The sequence below is a fragment of the Neophocaena asiaeorientalis genome, unplaced genomic scaffold (genome assembly GCF_003031525.2).
Source record: "Neophocaena asiaeorientalis asiaeorientalis breed wild unplaced genomic scaffold, Neophocaena_asiaeorientalis_V1.1 scaffold432, whole genome shotgun sequence".
Classification (NCBI taxonomy): domain Eukaryota; kingdom Metazoa; phylum Chordata; class Mammalia; order Artiodactyla; family Phocoenidae; genus Neophocaena; species Neophocaena asiaeorientalis.
Genome location: NW_020174549.1, coordinates 2,381,728 through 2,406,540, shown reverse-complemented (window position 1 = coordinate 2,406,540; position 24,813 = coordinate 2,381,728). Strand labels below are relative to the sequence as shown.

General features: G+C 44.3%; 1 protein-coding gene across 1 annotated transcript in view; it reads left to right on the top strand.

Annotated features, from left to right (window-relative positions):
- Positions 1-24,813, top strand: part of PALM2AKAP2 (PALM2 and AKAP2 fusion) — a 348,936-nt gene that overhangs the window by 189,356 nt on the left and 134,767 nt on the right. Inside the window, exon 8 of the mRNA XM_024757285.1 lies at positions 19,563-19,648. Coding sequence (XP_024613053.1) covers positions 19,563-19,648 — 86 coding nt within the window. The remainder of the gene's footprint in view (positions 1-19,562; positions 19,649-24,813) is intronic.

Below are 24,813 nucleotides of genomic sequence, written 5' to 3'. Positions count from 1 at the left end.
GGCATGTGGGACCCTCCCAGACCAGGCCACGAACCCGTGTCCCCTACATCGGCGGGCAGACTCTCAACCACTGCGCCACCAGGGAAGCCCCAGCATAGATCATATTTTAATCTGTCTCCAAAGATCCCCATCCTAATCTAAATGCTGAACTGCCACTTCCGTTAAGAATTGTTTGCCTACACATCCACCGAAGGGGGAATATTTGGTCGCTTCCTAAATTCTTCTTATACCAGGATGGTACGAAACAAACTTCTCATGCTCACTGCTGCTGAACTGGTTTCCTTATGGTTTGGCTGAAAGAAGTTCTTTCAGAGATGCAGCAGGTCGCCCCTCTGTGTGTGGCCACCAGTGGATGGCCCGGTGCACAGACTTATTTCTATGTGGTGTCGTTAAAGCACTTCTCATAAGCGACCCCACAGTGACCCCGATCTAAAGATGGGCCGCGCGGAAAGTCCAGAACCGGTTCTTCAGATCTTTAGTCGTCCAAGCTGCAAGAGCTACCTTTAAAATGGCCCTCCAAATGTAACCCTCCATCGAAGCAAAAGTAAAGAAAGCTGGTGACTTAGGACAAAGGCAGCTTCCCTTTACCCCAAGAGGCGTCAGCAAGGCTACATGTCATTTGAGTGTGGGACATTGCCAGGACTATGTCAGAGACACAGAGCCAGTGACATTGCCAGAAACTGGCCCATTTGTCAGAACACCTTGCGTTTTTGTTCATGTGTGATCAGGTGCCTAGAATCCTGTAATTCTGCGGTAATATTTTTACTCTTGGAGAAAAAATAAGAAGATGATGTTGAGAGGCTTTCTGTTTTCCAAATTTCTTCTCAGGGCTGAGTAACCTGTTTTCCATGAATGTAGGCCTTTATCTTGTTTAGTGGGAACTTCCTCTAGATTAAGGCCCAGGGGTACAGGCTACCTGAGGGCAGTTCCTCCTTCTGTACCGTTCTAACTGCAGTGGGGGAGGGAGGAGTACCGGGCTCGGAGGGAAACATCCCTGCATCCCTGGTTGAGAAAAAAGCCAGCATTTAAAAAAAAATGTTTTAAATTGAAGTATAGTTCATTTTTTTTTCTTCTGTGTTTTGATTGCAAAATAGATTTTTGGTTTTTTGGGGGTTTTTTTTACCATCTCTATTGGAGTATAATTGCTTTGCAATGGCATGTTAGTTTCTGCTTTATAACAAAGTGAATCAGTTATACATATACCTATGTTCCCATATCTCTTCCCTCTGTGTCTCCCTCCCTCCCGCCCTCCCTATCCCACCCCTCTAGGTGGTCACAAAGCACCGAGCTGATCTCCCTGTGCTATGCGGCTGCTTCCCACTAGCTATCTATTTTACATTTGGTAGTGTATATATGTCCATGCCACTCTCTCACTTTGTCCCAGCTTACCCTTCCCCCTCCCCGTATCCTCAAGTCCATTCTCTAGTAGGTCTGTGTCTTTATTCCCGTCTTACCCCTAGGCTCTTCATGACCTTTTTTTTTTTTCCTTAGATTCCATATATATGTGTTAGCATATGGTATTTGTTTTTCTCTTTCTGACTTACTTCTCTCTGTGTGGCAGACTCTAGACTTCACTCTGTATGACAGACTCTGGATCCATCCACCTCACTACAAATAGCTCAATTTCGTTTCTTTTTATGCCTGAGTAATATTCCATTCTATATATGTGCCACATCTTCTTTATCCATTCATCTGATGATGGACACTTAAGTTGCTTCCATCTCCTGGCTATTGTAGCTGCAATGAACATTTTGGTACATGACTCTTTTTGATGAATTTAATTTATGATGTATTAGTTTCAAGGGTACAGCAGTGATTCAGTTATACATGTATATAGCTATTCTTTTTCATGTTCTTTTCCATTATCGGTTACTACAAGGTATTGAGTAGAGTTCCCTGTGCTATAGAGTAGGTCCTTGTTGTTTACCTATTTTATACATAGTAGTGTATATATGTTAGTCCCAAACTTCTAATTTATTCTTCTCTCCCCTCCCCGCCCTTTTTCTTTCGGTAACCGTAAGTTTGTTCTCTGTGTCTGTGAGTCTATTTCTGTTTTGTAAATAAGTTTGTTTGTATATCTTTTTATATTCAGTGATATCATACGATACTCATCTTTCTCGGTCTGACTGACTTCACTTAGTATGATAATCTCTAGGTCCATCTGTGTTGCTGCAGATGGCATTGTTTCATTCTTTTTTTTTGTAAGCCAGGATATATTTTCAATGCTGCCTTTTGATAACCTTCTCTCTATGTTTCATGATTTTGCTTTCTCCTCTAACAGATTTTCATTATAGTGCTAACCATCACCATATTTATTTAAAATTATGAATGAAAAGGTGTCACTTTGTAGGATTCTCAGAAGTAGCCACTACCACCCCTAGCAGTGGTTTGTGGTCCAACCCAAAGCCTTTTTAGCTCACATCTCGAAGAAGACACTGAGGTTGGCTTGAATCATATAGGTGGTGACCACTGAAAAGCGGCAAGTGACTGGAAGCTTTACCCATACCAGGCTCTGAGAGCCACCAGGTTGTGAATGGCCTAGAAACAAAAATGAAAAGACGTCTCAGTCGGGACCTAATTGCAGCCTAGAATATACCTTGTTTCGTAGAGGAGAAAACAGACACGTGTTTGACTCCAGAAAGCTGAACTGTGGCCAGTAGTTGCGTAGAGTTAAATTTTAGCTCAATATCAAGAAGTACATTCTGACATGAAACTTGCTAAAAATGGAATGAGCTGTGTATTCGTTTCCTAAGGCTGCTATAACAAAATACCACAAACTGGGTGGCTTAAAACAACCCTGTTTTTTTCCTGGGTTGAAATGTATTCTCTCATGGTGCTGGAGGCTAGAAGTCCAAAATCAAGGTGTTGTCAAGGCTTTGCTCTCCCTGATGTCTTTAGGGGTAGATCCTTCCCAGCCTCTCCCAGCTTCTGGTGGCCCCAGGCATTCCTGAGTTTGTGGCTGCATCACTCTAGTCTCTGTCTCCATCTTCACGTGGCCTTCTGCTCTGCGTCTGTGTCTCTTTTCTTTCTTTTTTAAAAATTTTATTTATTTATTTATTTATTTTGGCTGCGTTGGGTCTTCGTCGCTACGCACGGGCTTTTCTCTAGTTGCAGCAAGCTTTGACTATTCTTCGTTGCGGTGCGCGGGCTTCTCATTGCAGTGGCTTCTCTTGTTGCAGAGCACAGGCTCTAGGCACGTGGGCTTCAGTAGTTGTGGCAGACAGGCTCAGTAGTTCTGGCTTGCGGGCTCTAGAGCTCAGGCTCAGTAGTTGTGGCACACAGGCTTAGTTGCTCTGCAGCATGTGGGATCTTCCCGGACCAGGGCTCGAACCCGTGTCCCCTGCACTGGCAGGCGGATTCTTAACCACCGCGCCACCAGGGAAGCCCACGTCTCTTTTCTTGTAAGGACATCAGTCACATTGGATTAGGGCCCAGGCCAGTGACTCATCCTAGCTTGGTTATGTCTTCAAAGGCCCTATTTCATATATAAGGTCATATTGGGACATGCTGGGGGTTAAGACTTCAACATATTTTGGAGAGAGCACAATACAACCCATAACAAGCCATCTCGGTGGGAGTAAGTTCTTTATCCCTGGAAGTGTGCAAATAGAATCAGAGCAAGTTGTTTTTCAAGATGCTTAGGGAGTTTTCAGCACTGAATAGAGAACAGGACTAGATGGCTTCTAGTATCTTCTTCCAACCCTGACATTTCCTAATTCTACCAGTCCTGTCGTAAAGGGCTGTACTAAGTCCGGAGACCACCTTGGTCTGGTCTTGGTGAAAGGTCACACGTACAGAGACCCAGTCCAGCTTCCAAATATCGTTCAAAAGGATTCCAGTCTTTACTTTTAATTCTCGAAGAACATCAGTAGCGATCCCTTTTTCCACCCCCTGCAGCTGCTTCTCTCTGAGTCTCTGTTTTAGTCAGCACTCTTTGAGTTGTACATGATAGAATCCTACTTAAATGTTCCAAGAAAAGATTCTATTTTCTCAAAAATCACAAAATCCAGGAGTCGCTCTTTTTTTTTTTTGCAGTATGCGGGCCTCTTACTGTTGTGGCCTCTCCCATTGCGGAGCACAGGCTCCGGACGCGCAGGAACAGCGGCCATGGCTGACGGGCCCAGCCGCTCCGCGGCATGTGGGATATTCCCGGACCAGGGCACGAACCCGCGTCCCCCGCATCGGCAGGCGGACTCTCAACCACTGCGCCACCAGGGAAGCCCCAGGAGTCGTTTTTTTGACTTGGACTCCATTTCTCAGCTTTGCTTTCCTCTCTGCTGGCTTCGTCTTCTGGAAAGCTTTTTCCTTATATGGCCACCCATACCCCCAAGCTGGATCATAGCAGTTTAGCAAATTCATTGGGAAAGGTGCTCCTTTCCAGCGTTCTAAGGGGAATCCCAGGGCTGTCTCTCATTGGGCCGACCCTGTCCCCTTGCATTTGTCACACGCTCATCCTAAACTCATCGTCAGGACTCTGCTCACCTCCTGAAGAAGGAAGCTGAGGAATGGAGGTAGCCCCACTGGAGTCACACAGCCTAGGAATGGAGGACGATAGCATCCCCAAAGGGAAATTGGGGTGCCATTGGCATAATAAGAGGGAATCAGTGTTGGAGAGGACAAAGCAGCGATGTCCACTATGATTCCTTCATTCCCTCCCTCAAACCACTGGTATCTTTTGATAGATGATAGATAGGTAGATAGATAGATATTGGGAAAATAAGAAGGAAGAGACAAGCTGGAGAGGCAGCAAAAAAAGAGAAGCAAAAACCAAAAGACATGCTAAGCTGCCTAGATTTTACCTGTCCATCCATCTATCCATCCATCTATCCATCCATCCATCTATTTATTCATCTATCTATCTATCCATCATTCATCCATCCATCCATTTTTCTATCTATCTACCTACCTACCTATCTATCCATCTGTTCATCCCTCCATCTATCTATTAATCTATCTATCTATCCCCCACCTACCTATCTAAAATCTAGGCAGCTTAACATCTGTCTTTTCGTTTTCCTTTCCCTTTTCCTCATGCCTCTCCAGCTTGTCTCTTCCTACTTATTTCCCCAATTCCGAATTATAAATGCCCAGCTACTGAGCTGGCAAATACTGATCTCTCCTTTAAGGGCAAGAAAGGAAGAGAAATGGAGCCGGCCTACACTGGATTCCTTGTAGCAGCGGAGGGGAGGGGAGAAGGGAGGAACTCACACTAATAATTTTGTCCCCACCGTATATCAAATCACCAGAGTGAGCCTGTGTCATTTTGAGTTGTGGATACTTTAAAAATGTTCATCTGTGTCCAGGAAAGCAGTAGATAAATTTGCCCATGATAGTGAAAGGAGACTTCGGGATATAAATACTCTGATGTGGCGTTATGGATGCCTCCCAAAAGTCTGGTCAAACAGTTATCTGAGTTTTAGCTTCCAGACTTCTGTAGTGGATCAAGCCAAACTCCCAAATGGGTTTTTAAACTTGAGAAACATCAGGCTTGTTTGTTTCCAGCCACATAAGCACTCTTGAATTGAAAACAACACAGGCTTATAAAAAATATATAAAAATTAATTGAGGGCTTCCCTGGTGGCACAGTGGTTGAGAGTCCGCCTGCCGATGCAGGGGACACGGGTTCGTGCCCCTGTCTGGGAAGATCCCACATGCCGCGGAGCGGCTGGGCCCGTGAGCCATGGCCGCTGAGCCTGCGCGTCTGGAGCCTGTGCTCCGCAGCGGGAGAGGCCACAACAGTGAGAGGCCCGCGTACCGCAAAAAACAAAAAAAAAATTAATCGAGAGCTCTTTCTTCTGCCTTTAGCACGTTCAGCCCTGTGGCAGTTCAGACTCAAAACTCTTTAAACAAACCACCGCCCTCACACACACATGCACAAACAGCCTGCTGAGAGCGTTTAACGTCCTAGCCAAGGGCTCTGGCCGTGTCTCGGGGATCCATCCTGACCGCCTCCTGCTTCCCATCCTTCGTCACAGGTCTTGTTCCTCCTCTCTGATCCCAAGCCCTGCCGTGGACCCGTTTCTGGGAGTTGCCCGCTGCTCCACACCCATCAGCTGCGAATCAGGGGCTCTCCTGGTTCGTGCCCTGACCCTCTGTTACCCACGTGGGTTCATTTGCCAGGGCTGCCCACACAGCGGAAAGGTATTCTCTCACAGTTCTGGAAGCTAAAGTCCACGATCAAGGTGTCAGCAGGTTGGGTTTATTCTGAGACCTCTCTGCTTGGCTCGCGGGGACTGTCTTCTCTGTGTGCGCCCATGGTGTCTCTCTGTGTGTCCAAATACCCTCTTCTTAGAAGAACACCAGTCAGATTGGATTAGGGCCCACTCAGACAGCCTCATTTTCACTTAATCTCTTTAAAGACCCTAACTCCTAATACAATCACATTCTAAGGAACTAGGGCTTAGGGCTTCAAAATAGTGAATTTGGGGGAACACAGTTCAGCCCATAACACCAGACTAGCTGACTCCCCACCTGCAGGCCCACAGATCTGCTAAAATCCCATTTCTACAGAAATTCCCATGTAGGTAAGGTAATTTCTAGTTAAGAGCTATGATAATCTGGGGGGCAAGAAAGGGACCAAATCATCACTGGTATTTGTAGAAAAAGATAAAGTTAACTGAGCAAGCCAGCAGGAGTGATAATTATGACCGCAGCCATATAAAGACTTTGGAAGCCTTGATTTAGATCTGGGTATCTGCTATTTCTCCTGGCAACACTTTTCTTAGCCACAGTCTGCACTGCTGCATATTCCTAGAAGCCATTTATGTAAAAGGGAAGCCATTATGGCATCACAGAATAGAAACAATGATAGTAATAACTAACATATATTGAGTGCTTGCTCTCTTCCTGGCAGTGAGCTGAGGAATGCCATGTATTAGCTCATTTAAACCACAGCAAGACCCTATGAGGTTTCGGGAATTCCCTGGCGGTCCAGTGGTTAGGACTCTGCGCTTCCAACACAAGGAGCATGGGTTTGATCCCTGGTCGGGGAACTAAGATCCCACATGCTGTGCAGCCAAAAAAACAACAACAAAAAAATATATAACAACAACAACAAAAAAAACCCTGTGAGGTAAAGAGAACTAAGGCTTAGAGTGGTGCAATAACTTGCCATGGTCCTGTGGTTCTCCTGACAGTTCAGTAATGAGTTACTAACCAGCTTTGGCCAAGTCAATTTTTTCAACTGATGGTTTAAATTCAATCTACTTCAAAAAAATCTTCTTCGAGGGGCTTCCCTGGTGGCGCAGTGGTTGAGAGTCCACCTGCCGATGCAGGGGACACGGGTTCGTGCCCCAGTCCGGGAAGATCCCACATGCCGCGGAGCGGCTGGGCCTGTGAGCCATGGCCGCTGAGCCTGCGCGTCCGGAGCCTGTGCTCCACGACGGGAGAGGCCCCGACAGTGAGAGGCCTGCGTACCACAAAAAAAAAAAAAAAAAAAAATCTTCTTCGAAAAAAATCTGAAGGACCCGCTGTGCAGCACAGGGAACTATATTCAAAATCTTGTAATAACCTGTAATGGAAAATAATCTGAAAAAGAATAACTCTGTGTGTGTGTGTGTGTGTGTGTGTGTGTGTGCACTCCCGAGCGTAACTGAATCACTTTGCTGTATACCTGAAACTAACACAACATTGTAAATCAACTAGACATCAATTTAAAAAAAAAAGAATTTGAAATGGGATTAGTTCACAACTTTACTCAGCCTCCTCGTGAGGGACACTGTGGGAATTAAACCAGACTGGATGGCAAACTCAGATGCCATTAAGGGCCAGACAGGTAACATTAGTGAGTGATGTCAACCCACAAATAAAACAATAGAGAGTGGTGGAGACTGAGGCCTCAGAGCAGGTAAATCTCATGTATAAAGGTAGTTATCAATACATAGATCTTGACAGTTGCTACCATGTAGCGTGGTGGCTACTGGGCCTAGTTTTGCCAAATCTTCTCATTTTTTTCAAGAGAAACTAGATATTTGTTTGGATGTTCACGTAAATTGTCATGAATTTTAAATCTTGGCAACTAAATCATTTAAAGCAACAACAGAGCCTTGCAGACTCGACAAAGCATGCCTACGAGCTAGAAGGGCCACCATTTGTAACTTCTGGACTAATGATGACCCTAAGAACCCTTCTGAACTTTCCAGAAGCTTTTCTAAAAATATTCTCCCCTATATACTTCTACTTGATTCAGGTGGGTTTTCTGAATGGCTGAGTGAGCTCCCAGGGGTCACCTGACACCACCACAGCTCCCCACCCCCGCCCCAAGGGAAGGAGAGGAGGCACTGGCAGGACGCCTAGAACTCAGGGCGGAAATACAACATCCTGGCCTCACAGCCAGAGGAGGCCCCATACAGTGAGGGAACAGAGTGATGCTGGAAATCAGATTGCCCAGAGAAAACCTCCTCGCAGACGACCAGCTTCCTGAGGGCCTGGACTGGGTCTCCCCAGCCCAAGCACAGTGCTTGGCACAGAGTGGAAATGTAAGGAAGGAGGTCAAGGCTGGGAGCGATGGAACCACAGTTACATTTCTGAAAAATAATAGTGGTGATGATACAGAAGACACATCTGAGTTGGGAGACCTCTGGAAGCCTGAACTGGTGCAGTGGCAGTGAGGCTGGGGAGGGGGCGTCAGGTGGGGGAGCTTGGCAGAGCCCAGCTTCTTCCTGTCCCCAAGGGCCACGCTCTCCACTGTGCCTTCGGTCCATGGCACCCTTTTCACAGCCAAGAGAGGGAAAGTCACAGCATGCCAGCTGGGTGATTGACCCTCCAAAGAGCCCAATGACCCTGAATATGTCCATGTCACTACCTGCTGTTTTAATCATTAATAGGTCAATGCATCTCCCTTGCATGGGAACTGGATCCAAGATGGTGGCTTGGATTTTTATTTAATTTTTTTCACTCTCTTGCCCGTTTTATTTATTTATTTTTTAATTTTATTGACGTATAGTTGATTTACAGTGTTGTGTTATTTAATTATTTAATTTTAGATCACATGTTTAGGGGCTAAATATCAAATATCTTTCCAGCCTAGTAAAATCAGGCCGGCAAATCTAATAGTTGGGATGCTGTGGAGACTATAACAGAATCCTTTATTGGACATGGAGGGGGAGCCCCCCGAATGGTAATATCTGCAGATTAACTTGAGAGTAAACCAGGCTTTAAGCTGTTAGTTCTCTAACCTCTGAGTAGGGGCCCTTGAGTTTGCTGCAAGGGGCATGGTTGCCTAAAAAGGATTTAATTTCTGAGGACTGGCTCGGGCAGGCCAAAACAAACCATTTTCAAAATTGGCTTAGGGGCTTCCCTGGTGGCACAGTGGTTTTATACTCCAAAAAAATGTATATGTATGTATGTACATGTGTATTTATATTATGGACATTTGTAAGTAAAGATAAATGTATGTATACATAGAAAAAAAAATAGGGCCTACTTCGTGTGGGGTTTTTGAGTGTTGGTGAGATAATGTATGTTAAATATAGCACAACGAAGAGCACATAACAAGAACTTAAGAAATAATAGCTGCTATCATCATTGTTGCTATTGTTACACCTTCCTACCCCATGCTTACAGGGAGAAAGTCAGCAAACTATTTTCCAGCCCAGGGTGCTGTAAGTTTCCACTTCTCTGCACGCTTGGCTCTGAGAGCACCCAGAGTTTGTCGCAGGGTTTTTGTGGGGTGTCTAAACCCAAGGTGGAGCTCACGGGTCCTAGGTGCTTTCATAGTCTTAATCCTCATCCATCTTTCTAAGGTTCTGCCGCACAGGTCAGCCTCTGCAGAGCTAGAGTGTCGTGGGATTCCACAGGGCTGTGCCTTGGAGCTCTTCCTGTGTGAAAGGTCAACTGCCCCATCCTCGCTGCCACAGAGAGGCCCTGTAAACCCCTAGTAAACGTTTGCTGAATTGCACTGGGTTGGGTTCAGTGCCAGCCGTGGCTCTGTATCTCTCCGGGGACCCCACCACAAAGCCTTTATTTGATCTGCTCTTTGTGAGCTCAGAAACCATCTTGAATGGGAACCTCCAGGAAGAAAAACTTCTCCTCAGCAAATCTTGTTTATTTTTCAATATGTCCTCAAGCTTCCTGTCCCTTGCTCTTTGTGAGCTCAGAAACCATCTTGAATGGGAACCTCCAGGAAGAAAAACTTCTCCTCAGCAAATCTTGTTTTTTTCAATATGTCCTCAAGCTTCCTGTCCTCCTATCTCTGAAAACAAAAGAAATACAATCTTTGGGATGGTAGTAAGCTCTTTTGGGTGGCAGTAAATTGTACTGGTTAGACAGATAGCCTCTGAAGTCAGAGTGCTTGGATTAAATTTGGTTCCATCACTTGCTAGTTCAGTTTTAAGTTTTCTAAGCCTCAGTTTTCTCCTCTGTAAAGTGGGGGTAATATTGTACCTGCCTCATGTACCTGTATTGTGTGAGGATTGAATGAGATGATACCCATGAAGACCTAGTCCTTGATCCATAGCACATCCTCAGTACAGTTTAGCTGTCATGATTGGTGTGGTCATGGCCATGTTGATGGAGAGAGCAATGGAGTGGAGAGGACATGGGCACACTGGGCAAGACCTTGAGGTTTTATTTTTGTGCATCTTTGAGCTCCCTAAACATCTGCCCTGAGAGGCACCCAGACAGACTTCCCTTATTCAAGGAAGTGTAGGTGGGGGAGGGGGTCCAACGGCCTGAGGGTTGAGGAAATGGATTATCTCCAGTTATGGAAATAATGGATTATTTCAAGTTATTTCCAATAACTCATCCAAATGGTGGACTTTTCTTTTTCCCCGATGAGCTCTCCTCAGGAACAGGAGTCAAGAGAGGGAGAAGTGCCCCTGCCACCATTGCTTCTCGAGGCCCCAAGACCTGGTCTTTACATCCACCCAGGGAAGAGAAAGCTGGGGCTCAGAGGCAAGGATGAGCCACCACCTGGAGTGGGGTGAGCGGGGTGGGGTCACATCCTGCCCTACACCTCCAAGCGCCTGGGTGGGGCTTCCCATACAGAGGATGCAAGACCCATCAGCTAGTCCTTGGGTGGAGTTTCCCAAAGCCAAGTGTTGAGAGGCAAATCATTGTTCTGAAATTCCGCTAGGTTTTAATGACCACCGTGCTGAGAACTCCTCCAAGAACAAAGTGAGATTGTTCAAACCCAAAGGGAGCGAAAGGCGATTAAAAGGAAGAGAAGTATCTAGCCAAGTCTCAATTCCAAGACTTGGATGAGGAGGAGAGTTTAGACGCAGGGGGACCCAGGCCCTAACCCCTTTCTTTTCATTGTGATCAATGAAATTTTCACAATGGGTCTATCTTTTGTCTGTAAAATGGGGTTGATATAATTTGGGCCCCAGGAAGAACCCTCGTCTAGGAAATGAGGCAATCTTGTCTCTGTCAGACCCAGCTTAGCAGCTACTTTCTGTGGGCCTTGACACATGCTTTTGCATCTCAGGCCCTTGGTTTTCTCATTGAAACATGAAAGCCTGGGCTCCAGACTTCTTTGTAGTTCTGTGGCTGTTTCTAGGTCAATGCACCGATGAAAGCTGAGGCAGAGACGTGACGAAGAAGAGAATAGCCACGATAGGCAATAAGGTTGGAAGCGCCTGAGAATCTCCACCAAGGTGCCAGTAAACAAAAGGTCCACTCCCAGCCATGGCCCCTCCACTGTGTCCTCTGTTCTTGCCTTTAGCCGGGCTATGTAGGGCATCATCTGGGATCTTTTCTCCCCAACCTGTTTGTGGCTCAGCTCTTCTTAAGATGGTCCATTCCAGCTGCCCCAGCAGCATGACCTTGTGAAGTGGTGAGGAAGGTGACCAGGAAACGGCCATGTGAAGGCTGAGGAGTACTCCTCAGATGACAGAGCCTTCTGTCCTGATAAGAAGCACAGGCAGCCTTAAGGCCCCTTCCAACTCCAATTCAGTTAGGGAAATATTTAAGGATCCCCCATGATGTGCCAGCCCTCACTGTGCTGACTGAGGACTGAGGTGGGCATAGGGGTGTGGCCGGTGAAGGGACAGCCCCGTCTTCAAGGTACACAGGGTCTCACCACCCAGATGTTTTATGTCCGGTGACTGCACCTCCAGTGGTTTGATGGCAAGTGTCCAGAGCCACCTGGTCTTGCCTGGCTCTGGGGGAAAGGACCAATCACAGTCTGTTTCTTCAGCATCTAGAGTGAATCAGCTCACAAGTGGGACTGTTGCTGTTACCAACCCAGGCCCTTGGACTCTTTCATCGATAGAAATTGATTAGAGGCCAGATGAGAATCGCAGGCAAGGCGTTATCGGGACTCATGCTGCACGAGGGAGCGAAAACAAGGAACAGGTGCCTTTGCTCGCTCCCTGAGAGGAGGTGCTTGGGTCCTTAAACAGGGTAACAACAGGGGCAGGTCCGTGGGTTGGGCAGGAGGCAAGGCTTAGGTGGTCTGCCCCCGCCCTTGGTGGTGCTGTGTGCAGGGATCATGCACAGTACCCTGTGTTTGCTCCAGGCACCTCAGAAATGGCTGTTGGTTCGTGGCCTTTCTGTATCTTATTGTCCGTAATTGCCCCAACTGCACATGCGTGCAGTTATTTTTCGTTGCTTATCGTTTCTGTGTATTCTGTTGCAGGAGGAGATGTCTGTCCAGGTGCGAGCACTCTGGTTAGGGTCCCGGGTCCCAGCCTATCTCATTACCAGCGCCTTTGTGTTTCTCTTTTCTCCTTTGTGCACTGTCTGCTCTTACCCAGGCCCCACTCTGAAGCTTCTACACCTCAAACCTGGCTGCCTCGAGCTAACGCTGCTCATTTAACAGCCACTGGGGGGAGACTAACTGGGTATCAGGCCCACTCCCTGCCCACAGGTGCTTAAAAGCTAGTTGATAAGGGCCCTCTAAGGCAGCATGGATGAGCAAATGCCGTCAGACAGACACACTGAAGGGCTTTCCCTGCTCAGGCCCAATAGGCGGGGCTAATGCTCAGGGCTGAGTTCACAGCGGAGGGAGCAGGTGGAAACGTCACCCTAGGGCTAAGACACCGTCACCCTGAGGAGCTGGCGCTGGAAGGCAGGGCTGAGTCCCGGCATCATCTGTGTATTGTACTTACACGAATTCGACTGTGTATTTTTAACTAAAGTAATGAGAGGAAGAAGAAAAATAGAAATTTTAAAACTGTCAGGGATCCTGCCTGCTATTCCAATCTATGTGCCCGTCCTCTTGTGACAGACCCTACTGGTGCTTGTCTGACAGCCACCAACCTGTCCCCTTCTTTTTTGCCTGCCCAGATCTTGTTTTGTCCCTCTGTTTATCCTCCAGGTGGCCATGTGCTCAGAGAAGGCTGAGACCCTCACCGACCCAGAGGGTAAATCTTGATTCATTAGCTCCGAGCCAGTTTTGATAATTCCATTCCCTTTTTCCATGGTTGGGTTAGGAATAGACTTACGCTCTGTTTCTGACCAGTGAGACTTTGGGGGTCGGCTTGGGTGTGAGAGGAGGGTGCTTCTGTGGAAGGCGTATTAACTCCTCCCTTCTTGTGCTACTGGATGTTTTTGTGACACATGGAACTGCTGTGTCCATCTTGGGACCCCAGAGGAGAGTCAAGAGCATTGCAGAGAGGTCAAACTAAGGCCGTGAGGCCATGGAGCCATTGAATTAACTACCTCTGCAACCAAACTACCTTGGGACTTCTTGTGACATGAGCCAGTCTATCCTCTGTTGTTTAAGCCTTTATTAAATAGGCTTTTGATTACCTTTGGCTAAAAGCACTGTCAATCATACACCCCAGTAAGAGGATGACAAGGGAGGTATTCTTCTGCTGTTCCAGCTGTCAGTCTTAGCTCCTTCTATCTCTCATATTCTGAGCATCTTCAAACACAGAGAAATCCTAGTTTCAAGATCTGTATTGTTTTGTACAACGTGATCCTTAGTACAAGCCAACAGCATCATCTGGTACTTAACAGGAGAAATGGTCTGTTCCAAAGCTGGAGCAAAAGTGGCTCTGTTGGGCTTTCTGAAGTACGGTGCTAATTGGACAGTATGGGAGATTTGAGGAATTTTCAAGGGCAGTTTTTTGTGCCACCAGGGAAGCCCTAATTTTAATTTTTATTATTTATTTATTTATTTGTGGCTGTGTTGGGTCTTCGTTGCTGCATGTGGGCTTCTCGTTGTGGTGGCTTCTCTTGTTGTGAAGCACGGACTCTAGGCGCATGGACTTCAGTAGTTGCGGCACACAGGCTTCAGTAGTTGTGGCTCGTGGGCTGTAGAGCACAGGCTCAGTAGTTGTGGCACATGGGCTTAGTTGCTCCGCATCATGTGGGATCTTCCCAGACCAGGGCTCGAACCCGTGTCCCCTGTATTGGCAGACAGATTCGTAACCACTGCGCCACCAGGGAAGTCCCTAATTTTTAAATGTAACTCATCTCATGTGTTTATTCTGGTATTTCCAATTCAAATACATGGCTTTACTGAACTTTTTCTGTATTACATCTGTATCTTCTTCTACACTGAGAATCTTGATTCCCGTAAGTACATGATATGACAGAGCTGGAATATCTCAAGGGCAGTTTTGATCTTGCAGGTTTGTGCCTTTTGTCTTTAGAACCTACATCCTTCGTGAGATGCAACCGACCTGTGCAATAAGCACGGGGGCACCGTGGAATCAGAGAGTGACCCCCAAGGAAGTAGAAAGTATGGGCGATTAGAACCTGGTTGAGGAGACGATATTTAAATGGTAGAATGTATTTAGAGGATAGATACAGATTTGTCCGAAGAACTCTCTGTAATGGGAACTGGAGGTCGATGGGGATGGCGGGTCTGGAAGGGCTCCTTCCTTTCCTAAGGCTGGGCTATGTTATGCTACTGTAATAAACAGCCCCAATCCTTTGGCTTAAAATAATAAAGGTTTAGTTCTCATTCATGTTACATGGCTATTGTGGGCTGGCTGTGTCTGTGCTTTGTGTTACCCTCTCGGCTGGGCCTTAGGCCAGTAGAATCGCCACTGTCTAGAACATTGCCATTCACCGTGGTGGAGGGGAAGGGTACCCTGGAGGGTCGTCCATCAGCAGTTAAATGCTCCGGCCGGAAGTGATCCATGCTACTGCTGCCCACACTTATCAGCCAGAGCTAGTCACGTGACCTCCCCAACTCTAAGGGGGCCAGGAAGCGAAATCCTGTTACGTGTCCATGAGAGGAAGGAACCGGGAGCCTTTGGTGAACAGCACTAATGACCACCTTGGCCACCCACTTTGTCCAACGATCTGTCTAGAATCTGTGTGGACAGATGGGCTAGAGCAAAGGTCCATTCTCTTGCACATAAGAGTCCATGCTGACCTGTCTTCCTCTCTTTCTTAATCTGCTTTCACCTCGTGACACATGGTGATTCCAGGGCGTCTGGGTACAATTAGCATCCTCCCGTGCAGTTCTACCCTCTCCCTCTAAGCCTTGGACCCTTAATTTTTATTTATTTTTAGTACTAGCCAGGATCAGAACTAAGGAAGTCACCCAGTGTTTCCTGGGATGCCATCAGTTGCTTCCCCACCAAGCCTGCCTCCTTAGTTTGCTCGCCCTCTCCACTGTTCAGTCTAGTCCCTTTGTTCAAACGCACAGAATCAGCTTGCCTATAGTTTACCCTGCTCAAGACCTCGTGGCTACCTGCTACCAGCTCAAACCCTCTCCTTGCTGGTCCTCAGGTATGCCCCTGGCTTCTCCAGCCAGGGTTGAGCCCAGCCTCCTTCCTTTTGCTTGCACTGCCCTGTCAACCGCACACATATTATTCCCAACAGAAATCGATAGAGAGAGTGGCCAAGCCAATCAGTAGAGTGTGCCCTGGGAACAGAGACCCAGGGATGTGGACGCCAGGGAACGGGAAGCTTGGGCAAAGGGATGTATTTATCTGACTGTGTAGCTAAGTAAGGAGGTGTATAAAAAGGAACAGCGACAAATTCATGGTGGATTTGATTTATTCCTGCAAGATCTTCATAAAACTGTCCCTGATGGAGTATTCATTAAGCATCCCTCAGTTACAAGTAGACGGGTCTCAATTTTTCCACTACAGGGAAATGCAAACTTATTTTCTTCTGGGAGAGAGAAGTTATTTTTTTCCTGAAGGTTTGATCCAGTCTTTTAAAAATGTAATTAAGATAGTAGTAGTATTGCTAGGGATTGTAGAAATAATATAAAATATATTTTCTCAAAAAAGTTATAAATAAGGGGTTGAGCAAAGGGAGAAGGGGGGATATAAAAGTGGTTATTTGAAAGTACAGTAGGTAGAAATATATGTGAAATATATATGTTCTATATTATGTATCAAATTATATATGTATGTTGATAAAAATCAACATTGAAAGTTGTTGATAAAATCCTAGCACTGAAGGAATCTCAAACAAACAATCTAAGCTACCCCCCTACCCACGTGTGGTACAATCACTATTTTGGAAATAGAAGTGGCTTTTTTACATGTTTAAGCATCATTCAATAAAGACATGTCAGTCATCTTGCATCTTCAAGTCTGCAAAATGGGAGGATCTCTTGTACATTGGTTATGAAAGAAAATTGACCCGTAGCCCTATCAGGTGTAGTGTGCGGGTCTAGTACCCTCTCCAAGAGTCTTATTATCATGTCCTTCTCAGACTCCACTTTTGCAGGGAGCTCCCATGTACAGATGGCTGCTCTCTTCTCTCTACCCTGAGGTCCAAATGTGGGACCTTATTAATTTCCAGTCAACAACACCAATAGAACACAATGGTGAAAGACAGATCTCTCTGAAGGTATGAGAGTAAGAGGAGAATTACATCCTGACACAGCATGATGAATAATTTAAGATTGATTTTTAAAACACCACTGTTCTCAAAAGTCCTTTTTATCACCCCCTGGGAATTTCTTACTGCCAACTCTTGTTCCAGCATTTTTCAGCTACTCTCCTTCTTCTAAATGGACCTCTTCCATTTTTCTTTTCCTTCCACCTTTTCATACTCAAATGGCTCGTAAAGTTGCTTTGTTCTCCAAAAACAGCTTTCTACCTGGAAGGAATTTTGCTTCTCTCTTTTAAAGTAACATTTTTCTGTCGTCGCAACTTATTATCAGGATTAATAACATTTTTAAGTTGAAATGTTATATCTATTTTCTCTCACGCTTGCCATGAATTCTGAAGTGGTTTCTTGACTGCAGGCTAAAATTCTGAGAATACACATATATTTTTGTCTCATAGCTCTTTCTTGTGGCCATATATCCTTTCATAAAGATAGTACTGCTTATGAAAGGAATGATTATAGCAGAGAAAAGATTCTTCCCAAAGTGAGATGTAATATATAGAGAGAGATGGGAATTAATACTTGTAAATGAATTTTATGCAACAAAGGGAATTATATTTGCATAGTTAAAAATGAAATACTTTATCCAAAATGATTTTCATCTATGATTTTCGTTATAGATTGCATCTATTAGCTATTGTTACAATAACGTTGCTTGACAAATCATCCCCAAACTCAGTCACTTTTATTGTCATGCATATGCAATTGGGCTAGGGGTTGGCTGATCTACACTTGGCTTAGCTGCAAGGTGTGGATTGGGTCCAAGTCTGGTCCCCATGACTCTCATTTCCTTGCAGGCCAACTGGGACATGTCCTCATGCTAGAGCAGAAGTGCAAGAGGACAAACATCACCACACAAACCCATTTCAAACCTTTGCTTGCATGATATCCACTAAAATCCCATTGGTCAAAGCAAACATCAGTAGGACAGGGAAGACAGTTTCTCCCACAGTGGGAGAGAAGGGGACCGAGTATTTGCTGAACAATAATTCAAATGATTCCGTAATTAAATATCATATATTTGTCCATCATGCCCAATATCTGTATGTCTCTGCCAGCCAGATCCAACAGGCACCAACAGTGGCTTAAACCAGGAGGGGCTTTAGTTAAATGCAAGATGTGTCTGGGAAATAATCTATTCATGTGGGAGCAAAGATTTCTTTCCCAGAAACGTGCATTTAAGACAAAGCCCACAACCTCCCTGAGAGGAAATTGTAGGGCAAGTCATCAAACTTCTCTGACCCAATTTTTACAACCCAGTGAGAGACAATTATTTGTACTTTGCAATAAATTATAGCCCATGGATCTTGAGTAATCCATTGTGCGTATTTCCTGTGAAATGAGGCTCTCAAGCATTCAGAATATAAAACAAGGCAATGCAACCAGTGCTAATGTATTAACATTTAATTAATCTCCTATTACTTTATTTAAAGTGCCATGTAATTGCAAACAGTTGTTATAGTTTCACCACCTGATTTGTCCAGTTGATCCTTAGAAAAATGCTGAAGTATCACAATCTTTCCTGGACACATCTCTGGTTTCTTGATTTAGCACAGAGGCTGGTAAATCACGTCTCATGAGCCAAAACAGCCCAGCGCCTGTTTTTGTAAGTAAAGTTTTATTGGAACCCAGCTGTGTCCATTTGTTTTTATGTTATCTTGGCTGCTTTCCTCTATAATGGCAGCTTGAGAAGCTGCAACAGAAGTGGTCTGACCTCAGAGCCTAAAATATTTACTATGTGGCAAACAGGAAAATGTGCCGGTCCTCATTTAACATAATGCTAGACAGTTGAAATTTGGAATTTGGGTGATACACACAGATCCGGCATGAATATTGCCCTCAAGTTACCCTTAGAGAAAATTATTCAAGAAAATCAATAATGTAAATTAATATTACACAGTTTTAGTCTGTTTAAGGAAACAATCTTTTCAATACTTTAAGCTATGAGCGCTTATATCCCAGTAGGCAGTTATTATACCAATTATAAAATTTCTATCTGCGTATTAAAGTGGACCCTGAGAAGCTCTGCTAAGTATTGCCTTCCTAGCTTTTAAGAAGATGACTTTACTTTCAATATTGTTTTTTAAAAATATACTTGTCATTACTTCAAACTTTTCACTATTGTAGACCATTCCACCTCCATTCACACACATAATTGCATCTAAATTAGTGTCGTTTTACTGTACTGTGATCATGGGTATTTCCAAACACCAGCCGCTGATCTCTGTTGTTGAGGTTGGAGAGAGCAAAACCTTGTATCTTGCCAGATGTCCACACTTGGAGCCTGTCTGACAGCTTAAGAGAAAAGGAGCTAACAGGCATTAAGACTTGGGGAGAAATATATATAGATTTTAAAAGTGAGTGTAAAGTCTCAGTTATTTCCAGCAGCTGTGTAGAATCTAGGACAGTGAATAATCTGAGGTCATTGCTATTGGATGTTGAATTGGATTCAGATGTGCAGATTTCTGTGTTGGGGGGTCACTTTAAGCTCCAAATAAGACCTCAGTATGAGGCCTGGATTCTGGAGGAGTTCGTTTTAACCTCTTCTCCACTCTGGACTAGGAATAATACTATTTAGAAAATACAGGATTTAGATAATGAGTCCAGACTTGGAGATTATATAAAAACAGGAGGTGCTGACTGACCACACCTCTGAAAGGAAGCTCTCCTGGTAACTGCCGGGCGGTTAAACTATGGGTAATCATTGGTTTCCTTTCAAGTCACATGGGCGTGGAAGCTGCGAAACAGTGATCTCTCTACACCAGCTGAACGCACTTGGCTCAAATGGCACCATTTTGATTTTTCTTTTTCAGGAGTTGGGTGGGAGAGTGTGGTGCTAACAGGAGATGCGATAACGTCGAAAGCCACAGACACATCCAGCGCAGACATGACTGTCAAGGTAAGGCATCCTTTCTCCAGTGTGATTCTCAAAGTGCATCTCTAGAGGAAAGTAAGTGTATGGCTGATGTCTGGGGGCAAAATGAGCACTGCCCCTCTCCCAACTGGGGTTCTCTCTCTGTTCGCTGAAGCCTCGGTGAGCCAACCAGAATGAGATTTGCTGAAATTTGGATCCAGATTAGGAAGCCACCTGAAAACTAGAATCTAAGACTTGTGATTTCCAATGGACCGGCTGTAGGATCTTCAGTGAATATCTACATGTAGATTGTCTGTAAGTGGTAACCCTGTGGGGACAGTGAAGCAAATATGAACATTCTGAGCTGAGAAACCCAGGCCCCACTGTGCATTGTGAAGAAAGGTCAGAGAGGCATAAAGTAGCTTTGATCTTGACTCAAGATTTCCACTGATGTCAGCAGGAAGGCAGCACATGGCCCACTCTGCCTGGAATGCTAATGGCCAAAGGTTTACAAAATGAGTCATCTGGAAATCAACCTAATTATCATTGTTCAAATTAAATGCATGAATTAGTAATCATTGCCTAGATTAAGGAATCGGTAGCAAAATATATCAGACATAACTACTTCCCTTATATTACTGGAATAGACACAAGGGAATGGTCCTCCTCTCTTGGAATTCTGTTTATGTTTCACTTAACAAAGGCTGGGGGTGGGAGGGCTTTCTAACATTTTTGCTTGAATGATTAGAATTTAAATAAATGCCACTTATGAAGTTTTCTTGGAAAAACAAAAAGTATTGTCCTTTTTTATATTGAGATATCACTAGAGTGATTTCCCTCCTGGGTTTTTAATTAGAGGCTGTACAAAAGAATATACAGGATGAATTTATTCAAGCTTTCCTTTGTAATGTGATGGCTGAACTTGTGTTATCTGTATTAAAGATGTTAGAGAAAGCAAAGAAACATACCACAGTGAAATGTATTATAAGATGGGAAAGTAGCTTGATTGGTTAAAAGAGTCAACTAATCTAAATAATAATTATCACATGCTGCAAGTTTGCTTGTAATTATGTTAGCAGAATTTGCAAGACAATGATATATATTGCAATGATGTATTGGTGTGTTGCTGGCTACTCACGCAAAGTTTGAGAAATCTTTGGCCATGTTGGATAGAGAGGGGTGTATGCTGATAGAATTTGATGGATTTTGATGTGCTATTTTGCAATCTGTCATCATTTTAAGAATTAGTTTCTGAGATGTGTTGCTAGGGTACCTGCAGAGTTTGTTATATAAAAGCAAATGGTGTATTCTGATACACACAAGTTTTGCTTAAGTCCCATTTTATAAGGTTACTATTTAATCAATGTGCACCTCTTTGGCACCAGGATCTTGACTAAAGTTTTATTTGGGTCTATTCAATTTCGATGTCATTCTCAACCTCTCTTTCTGTCTTCTTTTATTGAATACCTGGGAATGTTTTATAAGAACAGAGGATTTTTAGTTCATAAGAACTGAACCCACTCAGAAGAAAGAACACTATATACTTTAAAAAGTTAAGCAAAATACAAATATATTTACTACTCCAATAAATTCCTACAAATATTATTAAGTTACTCTATTAATGCTAGTCTCTTCTCAATAAATGATTTTTGAAACCTCTAGGTGGATGTAATTTAGGGAAGCACTTCTGTTTAGATCTTTTCTGTTAGGTTTCCCAATTATGCAGCAATTATCAATTTTTTTCCTTTGGTACCACGCTATTTCCCACCCCACACTGCTTTATGTATCCATCCTGCCCTGTGTCTTTTTTTTTTTGGTACGCGGGCCTCTCACCATTGTGGCCTCTCCCATTGCGGAGCACAGGCTCCGGACACACAGGCTCAGCGGCCATGGCTCACGGGCCCAGCCGCTCCGCAGCATGTGGGATCTTCCCGGACCGGGGCACGAACCCTCATCCCCTGCATCGGCAGGCGGACTCTCAACCACTGCGCCACCAGGGAAGCCCCCTGTGTTTATCTTAAAGTATTATTTTTTTTCTGTGTCTATAAGTGCCTGATGTTCATAAATTAACTACAGATTTCTCATCATATATTCATGCCTCTACAGCTATTCCTGTTTCTAATGGCTACTCCATACATCCTTGTAATATCAGCCACTCCTGTTTTTTGCCCTGGGAAAGCAAAATGTTCTGTTAAAACATTAATTACAGTAAAACTTGATTCACTGACATTTCCTAAGGGGAATGTCAGCAGAAACCACTAAAATACCTTGATTTCCTCCCTGTTACTCTTCTTGAGATAGATGTACCTTTCCTCATGCTTAGAAATTCTCTTTCTGAAAAAGGCACTTTTTTTGTGATGTCAGTTGTCTGAATATGGTTTTGTCTACTATATGAGGCTTTTTAATACCATGTCTTATTTTGAAATGATAGAGTCATGCTTCTAAAAATATACATGACTCAGATGAACGAATTCATTTATAAACGGACTTTTGTCATTCTGAGGAATGTTGAACTAAGAGCATTTATGTTAAAAACACCCTCTAAATACTGATACAGGTAAGAGTATCATGTAGGCCTGCTGAACAGTTTAAAATCACTATGTAGTAGGTTGAATTGTGAATCCTTTCCTTCCCTGCAAAACCACATGTCCAAGTCCTAAACCCTGGTACCTGTGACTATGACCTTATTTGGAAAAGAGGGCTTTGCAGATGTAATTAAGAATCTTGAGGTGAGATCATCCTGGACTAACCAGGTAGAACCTAAGTCCAATGACACGTGTCCTTATAAGAGACATAAGTAGAGGTAACACAGAGATGAAGGCCACAAGAGGAGACAGAGGCAGAGGTTGGAGTTCCATATAGCCCAAGCCAAAGAACACCAGAAGCTGGAAGAGGCAAGGAAGTATTCTTCCCTAGAGACTTCAGAGGAAGCAGTGCCCTGCCAGTACCTTGATTTTGGATTTCTGGCCTCTAGAATTGTGAGAGAATAAGTTTTTGTTGTTGTAAGCCACCGAGTTTGTGGTAATTTGTTACAGTAGCCCTAGGAAACCAATATACTTGGATCTACCCAAGAATTATACCTACAGTGCCAATACCATAGAGGCTGAAAGCCAATATTACACACATTCATCACTATTTTCTTATTATACTATGCTCAGCCTTTACAAGTTGTTTTCACCTTTTCTTGTTTTGAAAGAACCATTAACCTTTTTCAGCCTGAATCCCAATTCACTAGAAGGAAAGGGTAGTCGTATTTGGGGATAGCGTCTAGATTATATTTTAATCTGTTTTGCTGCTTGTCTAGCTAGATATTGATTTTTTTTAAAGCATGGATCAATATTTTCTAAAACTTGCCTGACCATGAGAATGATGAGCAGTATTTTAAAAAAACAGCTTCCCAGGCTTCTCCTTTCAAAGTTCAGATCCAGAAGATCCGGGTTTGAGAATTAGCATTTTTAACAAGTGCTGGTGACTTTGGGGGTCAGTTTGGGAAAACGTTGTCTAGCGTACCACTAAAGCAGTAAGGGGTGTGGCCACAGGAGCCCTACCGCTGCCCTTGGCTCTCTGGTTGTCCATCTGGTCTGAGAAAGGACTTGGGGACTCCCTGTTCAAAACCCTTTGGTTCCATTTCTTTTGCACACCGACTAAGGCTCAGAACTGCAATTTCATTTCTGGCCCCATCTTCCATCATGTCTGTCTCTGGACCTATTTTTGCCCTCTGCACCCAGCCTACTTGTAACCAGAATGATCTTTTAAAAAGGGCAAGCCAGGGCTTCCCTGGTGGCGCAGTGGTTAAGAATCCGTCTGACAATGCAGGGGACGCGGGTTCGATCCCTAGTCCGGGAAGATCCCACATGCCGCGGAGCAACTAAGCCCGTGTGCCACAACTACTGAGCCTGTGCTCTAGAGCCCGCGAGCCACAACTACTGAAGCCCGCGCACCTAGAGCCCGTGCTCCACAAGAGAAGCCACCGCACTGAGAAGCCCGCGCACCGTAACAAGGAGTAGCCCCTGCTCGCCGCATAGCAACAAAGACCCAACACAGCCATAAATAAATAAATAAATAAATAAATAAATAAATAAATAAATAAATAAATAAATAAATAAAAAAGAGAAAAGAAAGTGGCATAAGAGAGAAGCAGAAGAGACAGACCCTCATATGAGAACACAGGGAGTAAGTAGGTTTGAGGAAAGGCCAGTGTTCCCCCTTAACTGCAGTCTAGACAGAGATTGTCTTAGGCAGGTGCTGTGTCTTTTAAAACCCCATGGCTTTTATTCAAGGCTTCCTTCCTCTTCCTCCCTCTCTCTCCCAGCCCAGCCAACCCCTATTTATATTCAAGTCTTTGGCTCAAATATTAGGCCTTTCTGACCAGTATCGTCACGTGCTCTTGAAGGCCCTAGTGCTTCTCCTGCAGAGCCAGGCACGTAAATAACCATCAGCGTCCTCGCATGAGATCCGGTCTCCCCTGCGGGAATGTCGTCTCTGTGAGGACCTGTATCCCAGCTCCTGACCGAGTGTGTAGCCTGTCATGTGCAATTGTCAGTTGTCTTTGCATGAACGAATATATGAAGGAAGAAATGAAGACAGTGTCTGTCTAGACTGCAGTTAAGGGGGACCACTGGCCTTTCCTCAAACCTACTTCCTGTGTTCTCACTGGAGGGGGTCTGTCTCTTGTGCCTCTCTTTATGCTTTCTTTTCTTTTTTCTTTCTTTTTTTTGAAATGTAGTTGATTTACAGTGTTGTGTTAGTTTCACGTGTGCAGCAAAGTGATTCGGGTACCTATATCTATATGTTCTTTTTCAGATTCTCTTCCATTATAGGTTATTACAAGATATTGAGTATAGTTCCCTGTGCTATGGAGTAGATCCTGTTGTTTATCTATTCTTTTTTTCTCTGTCATAGAATCTTTAGTTTACATGTTTTCATCACAGCGAGAGAATCCATCGCCTACATCCCCCTGAAGCAAAGTGAATCAGCTATAGCTATACATATACGTGTATCTGTTTATCTATTCTTATGCTACTTTCCTCCGTGTTTTGTTTCTCACTTGTTAGTACCTCTAAATCACAGTTCTTTTTTTTTTTTAACATCTTTATTGGGGTATAATTGCCTTACAGTGGTGTGTTAGTTTCTGCTGTATAGCAAAGTGAATCAGTTATACATATACATATGTTCCCATATCTCTTCCCTCTTGCGTCTCCCACCCTCCC